Here is a 17,416-nt window from a genome sequence, read left to right as displayed (position 1 = left end):
AATTGAAATGAAAGTGTGTAGACACAGTGACCACAACCATGCTTCACATTCTGGGTGTGGCTGAATGCTTACATGGAAATATTGAAGCAACGTCTTAAGACATCAGCCTAGAAGATACAACTGGAACTCAGTCAAATTTGTAAACTAAAATAAAAGGTTACACAGTGGCTGAAGGACAACACTGATCTGCTCTACCTGATAAGGGTTTTTTCTACCAAAAATATAAATAAATAGAAGTTTGTAAAGTTTTGACTTTAAAAAAGTGATTAAAATTCTCTGCATAATTCTTTCCTTCGTAATCCTGGTATTTAACAAATATACATAATTATGGTATTCCTAACTGACCTTAAGGAGGAACAAGTTTAGTCTTATGTAGTTCTTTTGCTCTCTTCTGTTACAGGAGCCTTTCCATTTTCCCCACTGTGAATGCATACAACAACAGAGCTCAGGCAGAGATCCGCCTGGAGCATTGGCACAATGCCATGACAGACTGTCTGCAGGTGCTTGAGCTAGAACCAAGGAATAAAAAAGGTGCTTTTTTTTTTTTTTCAACAAGTGTAGTCTTGTGAAATTGCATACCTGCTTGAGTGCTGATTTTAATGTGAAAATGAGTATTTATTGTGGTGTGTTTCATTTTAACCAGCCCTTCTGCGTCGTGCTACTGTTTACTATCATATGGGGAAGTTTCAAATGGCCTCTGAAGACCTGAGGACGGTACTTCAGGAAGAGCCGAACAATCCTGCAGCAATGGTAGATGACAGAGTTATGAGAAGCATTCATTTTGTGCTAGTGAGCATCCTGTCCACTAGGGGTCATTGTATTTCTTTAGGATTAAGGACCTTATTGGGATACTAGAGCAAGTCAGAAAAAGGCTTGGCAGATAAAATGTATTTAGACAGCAGTCATATATACAGTGTGTAATTATGAAAAAAAAAGTGTTTTACAAATAAAAATCTGAAAAGTGTGGCATGCACTTATATTCACCCACCTTTAGCTTATTGCAGGGTTTGATAACTAGGATCAACTGGGATGTATCCATTCATCCATTTTCTGTACACCCTTGTCCCTTGTGGGGTCGGGAGGGTAATACTATGTATGACCCTGTATAAAGAGTTCACCCGTGCGTAATGAACCAACAGACAGATCAGAGGTAAGGTTGTGGAGAAGTCTAAATCGGTTTGCTCTATGCAGTTTGCTATAATCCACATACGGCACACATCAAACATTTGGAAGAAGGTGCTCCAGTCAGGGGAGACCAAACTGTTTTAATAAATAATTGAAAACTAACGCGTCAAAACATCCCAAAAACACATACCACAGAGGTGGGAGCTTCATGATGTCGGGATGCTTTTCTTCAATAAAAACAGGGAACAGCATCAAAATCAGCTTGAATATAGATTGTACTAATTCATTTATAAAAGAGAGTATATCACAGGCAGTAAAAAACTTGCAGCTGCCACACCTTTAATTTTTTTTATTTGTAGAAAATGTCATAGTTATGCTCAACTTTTATGTCACATAAAACCCTAATAAATATATACTAAATTTTAGGGTGCAACATGTAAAAAAAAAAACATTCCAATGAATGAAATTTTTGTAAGCCTCTGTAAGAGTTCTGTTTTATTTGGGAGAGGGAAATGTGGATGGGATTTTTTTTTATCCCCATAAACATGATTATTTTCCTTTTATGTGTCATTTTTGAATAAGTTCATTGTGAAAATCTCTTTTTTCCCCTTAAGGATGTAATATTCGGTAATGTATCTTCTTTAGATCAGTTATACATGGATGGTAGTTTCTGTTGACATACATAAATTAATTTGGTTTTGGTTGCTAACCAGGTCTAATGCACAAATTGTTTTTGTTTAGCAACTTCTGTCTAAAATTGAGAAGAAGATGTCAGATTGCCCACCAGAGCAGCAAAGCAAGGGGAAAAAAATCCTCATTGAAGAGATGGAGGAAGACTTGTGTTGTAGCAAAGAAGAACAGGAGGAGCAGAGAGGTGAGACACAATTATCAGTATACCTGATTTCCAGACTTACACACAGACTGAGACGAGAGAGGAAATAGCCTGAAGATGTCGTTCCATGAGTGTTTCTAGAAGCCACCATGCAGTTCATTTCTTTTTTCTTTTTAAAGCATATTCAACATTTATTTATTATTGTAAAGGTATTGTAGAGATATACATGACTTTAATGAACCAAAACAATGTTATAAACCAGAGTGGGACACAATGTGAGAGACAAATAGAGGCAGACTGAAAACAACTAAATACTCAAGGTATTTGTTATTATTTATGCTTTACATGGTCTTTTAGTATTGAGGTGTATTTTGTTTTACTCAGCTTTTCCTTTTTTGCCTCTACCTTGGATAATAAATTAGGACACTGGGATCATTTTTAAGAGTGCACTGATATATTGACAAGCTGATAAATCGACCCTATTTTTAGGAGACTGGCGATTGGCCGATACATACATGTGAAAACGATCTTATCTGCCTCCACAAAGGTCTGAAAATCAGCCGCTGTCCCCTTTTGCTCTGCTATGAGAGAGAACTGACCAACACCTGTCCACCAGGTCACGTCTGCACGTAAACATTTAACAATAGTCTTCCCACTGTTACCAACTTAGCTACTTTGTCGCTATATGTAGCAACTTTTCCGACAAAAAAAAAATGGTAGCGGCCAAAATCTAAATTGGTACACCCCTAGAGCCTAGTAAAGATCAAAACTTTATGTCTTCTTATGTAGAACGCAGACCTGGACGAGGGAACATTTTGTTTTTCTTATGTACACACAGAACATCTGAGTGAGCTCTAATAATAGCACGTAATAAGTGCTGTGGATAGAGGAAATTCCTCTTGTCCCTCAGGGTTATGCGATAATATCTGCATGTGAGTTAATTCCCTCCCCCATAAACAGCTTTTGTAATTGACTGCTCGCAGTTGGTGTTTCCTGGAACTCCCCGTTTGAGGTGTAGCATGTGTCAACCCTTCCCCCTCTGCCCTGACGTAACCGCTGACTCTTTCCTGTGGGTGTCTCTGTCTCTCTCTCTATCTCTATCTCTCTCTCTCTGTCTAACTTCTAGCTCGTCCGGTTCAACCCAGCCAGCCTGTGGGAGGGGAGGAGAGCTCTGCTGCTCCTGCCGAAAGGGGAAACATGGGAAACGCTCAAAAAAAGCCCCACAGTAGAGGGGACGGGGGTCCGCACACTGACACCAGCAACTCGCATCATGGACCCTGGAGGGGGAAAGGGGGCACCTCGGATAAGTACAAAGTCCCAGAGGAGTCAAAGGAGAAGGTGGCCAACGGATCAAGCAATAGGGGATCGACTGCTTCAGCCCAGGGTGATAAAGGAACTACAGGTGGGGAAAAAGCAAAGGAAACTGTCAATCTGGACGCCCCCTGCGGAGCCCTCCCCCCACACCTTTCTCGGCTAAAGAATGAAGGGAACCTGCTGTTTAAAAACGGACAATTTGCCGATGCTTTGGAGAAATACTCACAAGCCATCCAGGGCTACACAGATTCAGGTGAGTCCTCACTGTTGACATTGTGCTGGTTAGTCAGACTCTAAGGCAGCAGGTAAGTCTGGAAGTGTCTTGAGAAGTAAACTTTACGGATCAAAGCGGCCACAGCAGGGCCATAGACAGGTACTGACAAGAAACTAGTGAGTCAGAATCTAACCAACTAGTGTTTCCTCACCAGCACACCCGTGTCTAGAGCCGGCTGATCAGATCGTTGCGTGTTTTAATTATCAGTAGCTGTGAGACTTTGGCTGACCGCTCTAGTTGCATATCAAAGGTCATAAGTTGTCAGCCATTACTGCGCTTCTGTTTTGATCTCTAGAATCTTCTGAATGACATTATTTGACTGGGAAAGGTTAGTTTCAGTTTGTCTGAAGTGAGTCAGCTCACACAGCAGTGGCCACTGCAGCCTAAGAACGGTCCTGAAACAGCCATGACATGACCTGGCGGTGCGTTTAATGACTCTGTGTCCTGAACACTGCGTCACAGTTAGGCTGCTGTGGAGTGGAGGGACAGCGTTTCTGTTTTAGCCTGGGCTAAGCCTCTCAGCTTTGCTCTGTCCAAGTCACATGACCACTAACCACTCACTGTGAAATAGAACGAGTTGGACTAGAGCTGTATTTTTTTTTTACAGGAAGTGAAAGCCTGAACAGTCAATGGAGAGAGAGAGAGAGCTCATAATTTCTGTGCATGTGTAGGCTTCTATAGGGAGCCCCACAGTTGTACACAGAATATGACAATAAGTGCAATAAACATTCCATATGAGTGTATTAGAACATAAATATGTCTCATAATGTAAACAGTCTCTGTTACATTAGCAGAAAGCGTTTGCTGAGACGTCGTCTCTGTCATGCTTCGTCGTTATCCGTAATCTGATTTGATTTGAAGAGCTGGCATGCTAAGCTGCTGCTATTTAGTGCAACAGAAGCATGTTGCTCCGGCCATAACACTCAGACTCATTTCCGTAACTCTGTGACACAAATGTAAACCAAAACGATAAAAATAGGAAATGTAGCACATGTTGACTGGTTAATAGAGGCCTACAGGTGGTTTAATAATGAGCATCACCTCGATCAGTGGAGAACCAGGAGAGAAATGTTGCCGTGTTAGTAAAGCATTGACATGGTCATCATGGGGATAAATGTCATGGTATATTTTTTTATACTTCTAAACATTGTTAAAAGAACTTTAAACCAAATAACGTTTGTGAATTTTAGAACACATGATCAGATTATGGATATAAGCTCACAAACTTCCACTGATAATTGGTTAAATTAACTTTAGAAGGTTGTAGAAAGAGTTGGGTAGTAACTAGTAACATTTACATGAGGAACATGTTGGACAAAATGTACTTTTAGGAGTTCTTTTACTACGCTGTACTTTTTACTTTGTTGAGCTGCCAGTACTTTTATTTTTGAAGTATCGCTCATCTTCCTTGAGTGAAATTCACACCTGCAGTTTTTGTTAAAGTTTTATAAGTTTTATATAGAAAGAAATTGATTTAGAGAAAAATTGCTTTTGCCTGATTTTGCTATTTTGTAATTTTGTTTATATGAATTATTGTCATTTTTGACCATTAAATATAAACATTTCCACATTACTTTATATTTTGGCCCTCCTGATGAGGTAATTTTTAGACATTAAATGATGGTCTGTAGTTGATCTGGTCTACTCCGTACTTAAGAGGCACTTTTACCAAAGACCTTCCACATTGATTCTTGATAACTTTGGCTAAAAACAGGTGCAGGTTTTAGCAGTTCTTTTAGATATTTTATGGAATAATTGCACTGATTTTCAAAAGTTTGTTTTTAATAAACCTAAAACTAGTTTTCTGTGTAGTTCAGTTGGTAGAGCATGTGCACCATGTCCAAAGACTTTGACTAGGTGTTTGTCCTGGTTTCAATTCCTGATCTCGAGCCATTTGCTGCATGTCTTCCCCGTCTCTGCTTTACCCTTTCCAAAACCAGTTTGAATCTGTTTGAATCTGTCCCAAAGACAGTGATTCCAAAGGATACTGTCTTTGGATACAATTTGGAACACCAAATTGTATCGATTTTCCAGCCACCTAGCCCAAACTGTCCCCCTCAGATGAAAGGAATTGGATTACGACATCAAAGAACAGCACAGGAGGGAAGAAGGTTCAAAGTGATCGCTTCCACTATTAAGGCAGTTTTAAATCAACATGATGCAGTAAAGACACAGTTCCACTGGCTGATTTTTAAAATTTATAACAAGACATTTTCCCCATGTTATAAGTGAAATAATTTGCCAGTGAAATTAGTGCTTTTTCATCAATATTAATTAATGATCGACTTAAAACAAGTTCCTATAGTTTGCTCAAAAGTTGCAAGTCAGTTCTGTCTTATTTCAAGTATATTAATATATGCACTAGAAATTTGCACTAGAAACTAGACCAAAATATGTGGTAAGATTTTGTGTTTTTGCAAAGCAGAGGTGAGTAGAGTACCAAGACATGTACTCAGGTAAACACAGAGCTACTCTGTGTTGTGGTGGCGCAGAGGTTTAGCACAATCCACATTTGGAGGCCTTAGTCCTCGACGCGACTGTCGCAGGTTCAACTCCCAGCTTCATGACCTTTGCTGCATGTCTTCCCACTTCTCTCATTACCCACTTTCTTGTCAATTCACTATCAAATAAAGATCACTAGAGCCAATAAACCCAAAGGAAAAAAACAACAACATAGAGCTACTCAAGTAAAGGTAAAAAGTAACTAAGAAATAAAGAACAGTATTTTATAAAAAGGCTCAACAAGTACTGAGTAACTGACCATCTTAATATTTTTAAATTATGTAGTCAGAAAGATAAAAATATGTTTTTGTGCAAAATTTTAGTATTTTAAAGACTGAAATGAAAAAACAAAGAATTCAAATAAGTGGCAAAATAATACAAAATAATACATTTAGACAGAAGGAATCCTTTTTATTTCCACATAAAACGTATGTCACCAATACTACAGTAGGTCATGTAAATTTAAAGTATGGCAAAGTTCTTTAAGGGACAATATGTGTTCTTTGTGGTTTCTTTTTAATAGTCAAATTGCACAACAGGGGGCTGCACAGTGGTGCAGTTGGTAGAGCTGTTGCCTTGCAGCAAGAAGGTTCTGGGTTCGATTCCCGGCCCCGGTCTTTCTGCATGGAGTTTGCATGTTCTCCCTGTGCATGCGTGGGTTTTCTCCGGGTACTCCGGCTTCCTCCTACAGTCCAAAAACATGACTGTCAGGTTAATTGGCCTCTCCAAATTGCCCCTAGGTGTGAGTGTGTGTGTGCATGGTTGTGTGTCCTGTGTGTCTCTGTGTTGCCCTGCGACAGACTGGCGACCTGTCCAGGGTGACCCCGCCTCTCGCCCGGCATGCCAGCTGGAGATAGGCACCAGCAAAAGGTTTTGACCCAAGTCATACATTTTGAAAGACAGTTATCTCTGATACTGACCAAAATAATGTAAAACCTTTGAATTTGAGGAAAGTTACAAAAAAATTTTAAAACAAAATGAACACTGAGGAGGAAGTGAAAGTAGCTGCTGCGATGTTTCTAAAATATTTCATGCTGGTGCAATAAACTAATATTATTTGGACATTGTAATTCATGACATGCAAATCTTTTAAAAGCTGTCGTCACTGCAGCTGAGAGGTACGTCTGTATACTTAAATAGATTATAGGAAACCAACTAATAAACCTTTCATTCAAAGTTATACTTTAAAATTTTAAAGGTGTAAAGCGATGAACAAAATTCTTCCTTTAGGAAATCATAAATGATTTAAGTTAAGAAAGAGTAAACATAATTTACAAGGTTTGTTAATATTTGAACATGCTAAAGAGTAAAGTAAAGTCTGGCTGCGGTTCAGTTATCAACATGAAACTGGAAGGAATTGAATGATGATATTAAATTTTGTGCTTTTTAGTGAGCTTTAAGAGCCTTAAAATGTATAATCATAAAACCTCACACTGTTACATAGATGTATACATGTATTGTGTAACACTACATTTATGTGAAATATGTATATACATGCCTATTTAAATATAATTGTGTGTATTTATTTATGTATTTATATGGACAGTACATAAGCTCCATTACTGTAGGTAGCTGAGTAGGGAAGTATAAGCCTTGTCTTCAGCCTAATCCTTCTTTTTTGGTAAATTATTGGTTTGTAAAATAGCGTTTTATTTTGTTTTCTTTTTTTTTTTTGTAATGTTCTTAATTTACCAACATAAAGTTCATCTGAAATCTGAAACTGGTTTCTCTCCATGCAGGTATGGATAGTCCTGAGGATCTGTGTATTCTGTATTCCAACAGAGCGGCGTGCTACCTGAAAGACGGCAGCAGTCAGGACTGCATACAGGACTGCACCAGGTTAGAGCCATGGCTCACTCCTAATCCAACGTGATGGCAGAGAAGCTACAGTAGCCGATCCCAGTCATTTAACGAAGGCGTGTTGAACCGTCACTGAGGGAACCTCCCATTAACACACCCTGAAACACTTAATGTCCCTGCAGAGGGATGGGGTTACAAAAACCATACTGATATGTCGTGTATTAAGTTACAGACATCTAAAATAGCATGTAAATATGAACTGTAAATGCAGAAACGCAATCTTCTCGTCTTGCATGTATCACAGAGGCCTTGATCCTTTGTCCTCATCTAATTATGTCTATTTATACTAACTAGAGCCCTGGAGCTGCAGCCGTTCTCCCTCAAGCCCCTCCTGCGCCGGGCCATGGCTTACGAGTCACTGGAGCGCTACAGGAAGGCCTACGTGGATTACAAGACCGTCCTGCAGATCGACATCAGCGTGCAGGCGGCACACGACAGCGTCAACAGGTGTTAGCTCCCACCGTTCAGAGCGGCTGCACTGAAGCAGGGCAAACTGAATGCATTCAGTTCAAAGTTGTTCTTCACATAACAGCTAATGCTTTATAGTCATTAGTTTCTGGCTGAAGCCTACTGAAAACCTTGATTTTACTTCTTTATCTGTTTATTTATGTTTGTAGACCCCACTATGTTAGGGTTGGCAAATATAACTCAATTGCCGTCTTCCTTACCACTGGCTGCCCTCAGGGTTGTGTAGTGAGCCCACTGCTTTTCGCCCCAATGACTCACTACTGAACTTCAGTTAATCATTTTACTGTATAAATTTGTATTGATATATTTAAATTTGTATGTATTTCTTTTATTGTTAGTGGAGCTGTATCAATCTGTAGGTTTTAAATGTGCAGTTGAATGACAGTAAAGACTGTCTTTGTCTATTTTTAGAACTTAAACTGTTACATGTCCAGAGACTTAAACACATCCAGGTTTTTTTTAGTCACTTAGAGATTTACTTTAGCAAAAGTCTATTATGGCTGCTAAAGTACATGTGCTTCTGTGCTGTGCTATGCAATACAAACACTTATAGTCACTCATCAGGTCAAGGGAAGTTTCTCAAGTTGCTCAAGTTCAAAAAAATTTTCATATTGAATAAATTAAATGTAGGAAGTTTGATCATCACGTCACCATCATTTAAACAGTGAAATGAGCAGCTTTTCTGAAAATATATTAGAGGTTATTTTGACACCTTCCCAAAATAATTGCATTTTTAGCCAAAAGAAACATTGGCAAAAAGATCACCCCCTTATAATTGCCAAAATATGATTTAGGTAAATAAATAAATAGGCACAAAAAAAGAGACAGCACATTATCTTAGGAAATTGATGATTTTAAAAATTAAAGTTAAAGTTAAATTTTGCAGAGCTTTACTCAAAGCTATAACTGGCTGATTTAAAAAGTCAAAGAGGAGAAATGTTTGTCTTTTAGTTTTAGATTACAGTAAAATTATTTCAGTATTTTCCCATTTTTATTTCTTTCTTTACTTTTCCGTTTCTAAAAATAGACATAGATAGACTTTAAATATTTTCACAACTTTTTATTTTTGCTTCTGTGTCTTTTCACCTAATTCTAACCCCTTTATTTGATTCGTTTACATTACGGAAAAAAAGAAGAAAAAAAACAGAGGGAATTACCGTAGTATTTTTGGATTCAGAAAGTGTAATATACAAAAAGTGAGTTTTTTGGGTTTTTTTAGCTCTGTACAAACCTGCTCTGTTTTTTTTCTCACCAGAATCACCCGGTTGCTGATAGAGCAGGACGGATCAGAGTGGAGAGAGAAACTCCCAGACATTCCCCTGGTTCCCCTGTCCGCCCAGCAGCACCGACGAGAAGACCCCCCCAGCCAGCAGGTTCTTCAGGCTCGAGCAGAAAAAGCCTCCAGAGACGCAGGTCGGTTGAAAACATTCACCCTCCACTGATGAAAACGGACCTGGACTTGTAGAACAAAACACTATGTGTTTTAATATCAAGAAATTTGCCATATTTTACAGCGCCTGACCAGTTTAAGAATGTAATTTTTTTACATGAATTATACTAAAAGGCAATCAGATACAATTGTGTGTATGAACTAGTTGTTGATTTTTTTTTCTCTAGAAATTCTTATTTTGGGGGATTTAAAAAAAATTTTTAGTTCAGTGGTGTCCTGTGGTGGTGCAGGGGTTAAGCATAACACACATATGGAGGCCTCAGTCCTCAACGTGGCCGTCGCAGGTTCCATTCCCGACCTGGTGACCTTTGCCGCATGTCTTCCCCTTCTCTCATTTCCCCACTTTCCTGTCAATTAACTATCAAATAAAGGCCACTAGAGTCGATAAAACCTTTAAAAAAAAATTTTTTTTTAGTTCCATTCTGATGATTAATATTTTTGAAAGGCAATGTTGTTTACAGAGACGGTTCATTTTATTTATGGTTTTGTTTGTTTGTCACTTTTACTTCCTTTTTATTGATTGTTTTTGCTTGTTTTATTTTGGACATTTAAAATATATTCCAATTCCACTGTTAAGATCGAGCAGGACGGATCAGAGTGGAGAGAAAAACTCCACTCTGATCCGTTAAGAGTTCTTAAAAAAAATACATTTTAATTTCTCTTTGAGAGAATGAACTCTCGGGGCTGCACAGTGATGCAGTTGGTAGAGCTGCTGCCTTGCAGCAAGAAGGTTCTGGGTTCGATTCCCGGACCCGGTCTTTCTGCATGGAGTTTGCATGTTCTCCCTGTGCATGCGTGGGTTTTCTCCGGGTACTCCGGTTTCCTCCCACAGTCCAAAAACATGACTGTCAGGTTAATTGGCCTCTCCAAATTGCCACTAGGTGTGAATGTGTGTGTGCATGGTTGTTTGTCCTGTGTGTCTCTGTGTTGCCCTGCTACAGACTGGCGACCTGTCCAGGGTGACCCCGCCTCTCGCCTGGTATGCCAGCTGGAGATAGGCACCAGCAACCCTCCCGACCCCACTGAGGGACAAGGGTGTAAAGAAAATGGATGGATGGATGGAGAATGAACTCTCAAAACAACAATATTATCAGTTATCGCGATAATTACTGGGATAATTTATCGTCTAGTAGAATTAGTTATGATGTCAGGCCTACTAACAAGTGGCTCGACTGAACTGTGATTTTGTATCTGAATTTTTTTGTGTTTGTCAAGCAAAGCCACATTACATTTGACACCTCCTTGAGCTGACCAGGCACTTTCCTCTGTCCCCAGGCTTTGCTCCAGCTGCTAATAATACACTTTAATAAAGAAAAGAGCTGCTGGCACACTTTTCCCTCCCTGATGATGCTCTGCAGCAGATTGATTAGCCCGTAGTTCACGCTGTGACTGATTGCTGACTTTCTCTCTCATGCCATGTGTCCGGCCAGCTCAGCATTCTTCTACAGTGTTAAACCCCCAGCTGCACAACACTGGCTTGTGAAAAGGAGGCCAATTAAAACGTCCTGCCAGCTGGATTTATGACGGCAAAAGAGAGGCAAATGGAAGTGGTCCACACAGGAATAATCAATGTTAAGTAATCACCTCTTTATTCTGTGTTGTAGAAAGGAGAGCAGAAGTCCGTTTTACAGCTTTGAAGCAAGAAGGGAATGATTTTGTGAAGAATGGTCAGTACCAGGAAGCTCTGGGGAAGTACGCAGAATGCCTTAAGCTAAAGCCAAAGGAGTGTGCTATCTACACCAACAGGTTAGATAACTCAGTATCTCTCTCTCTTTCTCTCTCTGTCTGCCGCTGTGTTCTTTCTGTTGTCGGCACACTGCTGAGAATGAAGAAAGGAAACTGCTGCTGGGATGAAAAATCTCCCGCTGTGTGATTCTGTTCGCACGTGTCATGAACTCTGCTGTGAAAATAGCATTTCTGTAGTACAACCAGACCAGAACAGAGGCCCAAGGTCACCTCAAGGTAGCTGCTGAGGAGCAACTGGCAAATGTACAGATCCTTCTCCAAAAAAATAGCATATTGTGATAAAGTTTATTATCATTATATATTAAAATGTGTTTTAATACCAAAAATGTCAACCTTCAAATAATTATGTTCAGTTATGCACTCAATACTTGGTCAGGAATCCTTTTGCAGCCTTCAAGGCAGCGTGGCATGGAGGCAATCAGCCTGTGGCACTGCTGAGGTGTTATGGAGCCCAGGATGCTTTGATAGCGGCTTAAAGCTCATCCAGAGTTTTGGGTCTTGCATCTCTCAACTTTCTCTTCACAATATCCCACGGATTCTCTATGGGGTTCAGGTCAGGAGAGTTGGCAGGCCAATTGAGCACAGTAACACCATGGTCAGTAATACCAGTGGTTTTGGCTCTGTGAGCAGGTCGTGCTGAAAAATGAAATCTTCATCTCCATAAAGCTTTTCAGCAGATGGAAGCATGATGTTCTCCAAAATCTCCTGATAGCTGCTGCATTGATCCTGCCCTTCATAAAACACAGTGGACCAACACCAGCAGCTCCCCAGACCATCACTGACTGTGGGTACTTGATACTGGACTTCTGGCTCTTTGGCATTTCCTTCTTCCCAGTCTTCCTCCAGACTCTGGCACCTTGATTTCCGAATGACATGCAAAACTTGCTTTCATCCGAAAAAAGTACTTTGGACCACCTAGCAACAGTCCAGTGCTGCTTCTCTGTAGCCCAGGTCAGGCGCTTCTGCCGCTGTTTCTGGTTCAAAAGTGGCTTGACCTTTGACCTGGGGAATGCAGCACCTGTAGCCCATTTCCTGCACACCCCTGTGCACGGTGGCTCTGGATGTTTCTACTCCGGACTCAGTCCACTGCTTCCCCCAAGGTCTGGAATCGGTCCTTCTCCACAATCTTCCTCAGGGTCCGGTCACCTCTTCTCGTTGTGCAGCGTTTTCTGCCACACTTTTTGCTTCCCACTGAGGTGCCTTGATACAGCACTCTGGGAACAGCCTATTCGTTCAGAAATGTCTTTCTGTGTCTTACCCTCTTGCTTGAGGGTGTCAATGATGGCCTTCTGGACAGCAGTCAGGTCATCAGTCTTACCCATGATTGCGGTTTTGAGTAATGAACCAGGCAACAGTGGGGTGACGACCTGAAGGCTGCAGAAGGATTCGTGACCAAGTATTGAGTGCATAACTGAACATAATTATTTGAAGGTTGACATTTTTGGTATTAAAACACATTTCTTTTATTGGTCGGATGAAATATGCTAATTTTGTGAGACAGGGATTTTGGGTTTTCATGAGCTGTATGCCAAAATCATCAGTGTTAAAACAATAAAAGACCTGAAATATTTCAGTTGGTGTGCAATGAATCTAAAATATATGACAGTTTAATTTTTATCATTACATTATGGAAAATAATGAACTTTATTACAATATGCAAATGTTTTTAGAAGGACCTGTATTTAGAGACAAGAGATTATTTAATGTATTCTTGTCCCTTTTTTTTCAATATTTAACCCTCCTATGATCTTAAGAGACGTGGTCAGTTGAACCTCACGAGCTTTTTAACGTGTGCGCAGTCTGACCTGCACTTTTACGAGTTTCCCCATTGTGCGACTGCGACATCTGCCACGCTTCACCTGAGCGTCGTGCTACGACTGCAGTTTCCAAAACTACACAAAAAAGGCTCGTATAGGCGCACACAGAGTCAACCCTGCCGGACCGCGCACAGAGTAAAAAAACTTGTGGGGTCAAAATGACTTAAGAGGGTTTAAATATGCTTAGATCTTCTGTATCAGTTATTTTCTTTTTCTTTCTCTCTTTTTTTTCTTTACTAGTTTTCAGGGGAAAAGGGGTCATTTGCTGAATTACTGCCTTTTTAGAGCAGTAATTAAGTGGAAACTGTACTAAAGATACATACGTTTTGCATTGAAGATAAACAAAAAAGTCTTGTAAATATGTTCTACCTAAAATTCCTTAAGTGCTGTAGTTTTAGATTCACCCACTTCAAACTCTGTGAAACAAAATATACTATTGAACACATTTGGCATCCAATTATTAATCAGTTCATTCATAAAATGACCAACAGATTGGCCGTACACTGGGCTTAGCTTTTCATGATGATGTTCAAATTAAAATCCGAAAATTGATAAAATAATCGATTGCCAAAATAACCGTTAGCTGCAGCCCTACATAAGGATTATTTTCAGTCTTAAATGTCTAAAATTCTAAAGATAAAAATGTCTTAAATTTAACTTATTAAATTTGTAGAAAACTCTAGTTGAAAGTAATCCTCTTTCTACTGTGACTTTAAAAAGTATTCACACTCCTTAAACTTTACAACCCCAAACATAACTGTGTTTTATTGGGATCTCGTAATAAACACAGAGAAGTTTTGTTTCCGACCATCTTTACTCTGGTACCTATAAATAAAAGTGCAAGCAACCAGAAGAAGACTCATTTATAAAGCTAGCTAGCAGAGCTAGGTCACAGAACAATATTGTGCTGTTTAATCCGTGGTCTGATAATGACAGAACATGGAGCATGTTATCAAATTCAGATGATAGGAATTCGTCTGTCAAGCCGAGCAGCTGGTGAGCAGAACTGACAGGTTGTTGGTCCGATTCCAGAGCTCTGTGCTACCTAAAGCTGCAGCGGTTCGGTGAGGCCAAGCAGGACTGCGACGCAGCGCTGGAACTGGAGCCGGTCAACAAGAAGGCCTTCTTTAGACGGGCCCTGGCCAACAAGGGCCTGCAGGTCAGCGCACACAAACACCACGCTTCTGTCTTCATTAAGACCGCCGTTTACACAAACAGCACATGAGGGAGCAGCGTGAATTCCACAGCCAGTTTGTGTGTGCGCTCCCATCAGGACTACCTGGCATGTAGCTCGGACCTGCAGGAAGTGTTGCAGCTGGACCCCAACGTGCAGGAGGCTGAGAAGGAGCTGGAGGAGGTCACGGTCCTGCTCAGACAGAGTCTGTCCAGCGCCACACAGGACAAACCCAGGAAGACCGTCGCCATCACAGAGGTACGTCTCTGTTCTGTTTCATGGCCGTCTGCGCTCTGCTCACACCTGAAGACACGTCCTTTATTTCTGATGAGGTCAGAAATAAAGGACGTGTAAAGCGTTATTTTTCTTTTAGGATACGATATGATTGGAGCCCCAAGTTTCCATAAACGTTACAGATATGTTTTAATAAATTAGAATATGTGAATCAATGAGGCTCGTTTGTCAGCTTAAAAGCACCTTTTGATCATAACTTTCTGCCAGGAAGTAGATTGCTTTGCATTTAGCCCACATTTCTGTATTAAAGTTTATAATAAGTTTTATTTAGCTGTATGTGAAAAATCATCATAATTAACAGAAAATGCTCAAAAACATCAATTTGTGTGAATATGAAGCTGTTTCATTCGGTGAAATAAACCTTCACTGATCTAATGTATTAAGATACACATCAGCAAAAAACAAGGTAGTCCTGGTTGGAATTCACATTACGGGCGCACTGATTGAAGTTTTTTGGCCGACCACCGATTTTTTTTATTATTATTATTTTTATTGTAAACGTTGCTAAATATAGCAAGAGTTGCTAAGTAAATTGTACATGTGTAGAAGCTGATGTGGTGGGTCTGTCAGCCGGTGGGTGATTTTTCAGATGTTTGCTGAGGTTTCACATCCATAACTCACATGGCTCTAAGACGCGTGTCCGTCTCGTACTGCAGGTCGACGGTGAGGAGGCCGTGACGGAAGCTCCAAACTCCGAGAGCATCTTCACAGGAGACAACATCAGCATCAACCTCAAACCCAGCAGCGCCTACGAATTCGGTCAGTCTTTGAACACAGCGCGCTGCTGCGGAAACACGGCAGCCTGCGCCGAACTGCTGGCATCCACGGAACCAGAACTGCTTCCCCAGTATCTTAGCAACCAGCTGGATGGACCCACCATCAGCTTCATCGTGAAGGCACTGGACTCCCATTTACTGGAAAAGAAGCCCGGCTTGGCGTACCGGCACCTCGATCAGCTGCACACCACTGACAGGTTCCGAGTAAGAGGGGATTCAAACGGTTTCGTTGGTGAATATTTTAAAAATATGACTCGTATATGAATGAAGGTAAACAGCTGTACTGTGTCTGCAGGTGGCTCTCATGATGCTGGAGAAGGACGAGCGTCGCTACGTGACTCAGCTCTTTGAGCGTCTTTCAGCTGTGAAGAGCGCAGAGTTCACCAAGGATGATGTTCAGAATCTGGCCAACAAATACATCTGACCCCCCTCCCTCCACCTCCTTCACTCCTCCTCCATGCTGCATGAGCTGCTGCTTCTCCAGTCTGGGCTCTATGCAACAGAACTGAGCTCACAATGTTTCCACAGAAACTGATTGAAAATTTAACCGACTCCGACAAGTTCTGAATGTCCTCTTACGTTTGGATAATTCTTAAGATATCTTTTTTTTTCTTTTTTTTTGGTTCGGAACAGTTTGCTATGCAAATTTTATGTACCAGCACAAACCACTTTAACTGAACATCTGGATCATTTAACTTGAAAGTGTTCCAGCCTCAATGTGGGATCGGTCGAGTGGAGAGTCAGACAGCAGGGCGGTCTCCCCATCTCACCCCCAGTGGTCAGCCGGGATTACATAACAGAAACTTGTGTTCCCAGAACAGAGCTTTGTTTATTTGGTCCATGAAGTTTTTGAAATCATAGGCCGTTGTTAACCAGCCATGTTTAGAGAAGGTATTCAGTGCTACTTAAGAAAACTGTGGCTGTTAGCAACTGAAGTTACCTCGCTACAACAAACAGAAACAACAAAGCTGATTGCTGTTCGCCGTAAAAAAAAAAGTTCGTGTTTAATTCGGTTTCACAGCAACTATGCAACAAGATGCATTGAATCACTAAGTCTTGCCACTGATATAAACTGGGGTCAGTAAAATCTGCCAGGTGAGGCAAAGATCCACATTCACCTTCATATGAGCTCCAAGAAATTAAAGCTAGAGTGAAGCAGCGTGCCTATCGTTTTGATTCAGCTAAATATTTGGTTTAGTTCCCAGTTTGATTTTTTTATTTTTTATTTTTAAATGAAACATTTTTTGTTTTTGATTTTTTTTGCACCGATAGCAGTTTTCTGTCTGATTCCAATTTTGGCCGATACCGATGTTTTTGTCCAAAAGGTCGCAAAAGCAACAGTGGGGTGACGACCTCTCTCAACAGAACAAAGAGGGTCAGTAGCTGATTTACAGAGCTTTGGAGGTAGATAAGGCCGGCGAATAAAATTTAAAAAATCACCCAAAATTAAGGAAATCTGGGCTGATTCATCAGTGCACCTCTAGATTTTTTTTGTTCTCAATTTGACATAAAATCAAACCACAATTAAAATCTGCATTTTTTTACATGCTAGAAGAATAAAAATTAAACATTCTGATTATCCTAAACTCAGAGCTGACCCAGTTTTAAACTCATTTCTGAATGTACAGCGTTAAATTCAGGGACCTGAACTAGGGGCGAAAGGCAATAATTCTGTATTTTACATTTGTTCTCTACAATCTAGTTTTAGCTGTGTATGTTTCAGTAAAAATGTCATCTGTACAGAATTCAGAGGCCTGTTCAATAAAGAAAGAAAATGTCTTTCA

General features: G+C 40.4%; 1 protein-coding gene across 4 annotated transcripts in view; it reads left to right on the top strand.

The window, feature by feature from the left end:
• The window catches only part of spag1b (sperm associated antigen 1b), a 20,356-nt gene extending 2,940 nt beyond the window's left edge, over positions 1 to 17,416 (top strand). For all 4 annotated transcript variants that reach the window (XM_008432888.3, XM_008432889.3, XM_081617080.1 and 1 more), the window contains 12 exons: positions 401 to 531; positions 644 to 750; positions 1,867 to 1,999; positions 3,084 to 3,524; positions 7,787 to 7,886; positions 8,202 to 8,354; positions 9,631 to 9,788; positions 11,430 to 11,571; positions 14,421 to 14,547; positions 14,662 to 14,820; positions 15,513 to 15,836; positions 15,928 to 17,416. In XM_008432888.3, coding sequence (XP_008431110.2) covers positions 401 to 531; positions 644 to 750; positions 1,867 to 1,999; positions 3,084 to 3,524; positions 7,787 to 7,886; positions 8,202 to 8,354; positions 9,631 to 9,788; positions 11,430 to 11,571; positions 14,421 to 14,547; positions 14,662 to 14,820; positions 15,513 to 15,836; positions 15,928 to 16,056 — 2,104 coding nt within the window. In that variant the 3' untranslated portion in view covers positions 16,057 to 17,416. The remainder of the gene's footprint in view (positions 1 to 400; positions 532 to 643; positions 751 to 1,866; positions 2,000 to 3,083; positions 3,525 to 7,786; positions 7,887 to 8,201; positions 8,355 to 9,630; positions 9,789 to 11,429; positions 11,572 to 14,420; positions 14,548 to 14,661; positions 14,821 to 15,512; positions 15,837 to 15,927) is intronic.

This window comes from Poecilia reticulata, chromosome 16 (assembly GCF_904066995.2).
Source record: "Poecilia reticulata chromosome 16, P_reticulata-male-v2, whole genome shotgun sequence".
Lineage (NCBI taxonomy): Eukaryota > Metazoa > Chordata > Actinopteri > Cyprinodontiformes > Poeciliidae > Poecilia > Poecilia reticulata.
Note: the sequence above shows the minus strand (reverse complement) of the source record. Positions and strands in the feature narration are given on the sequence as shown.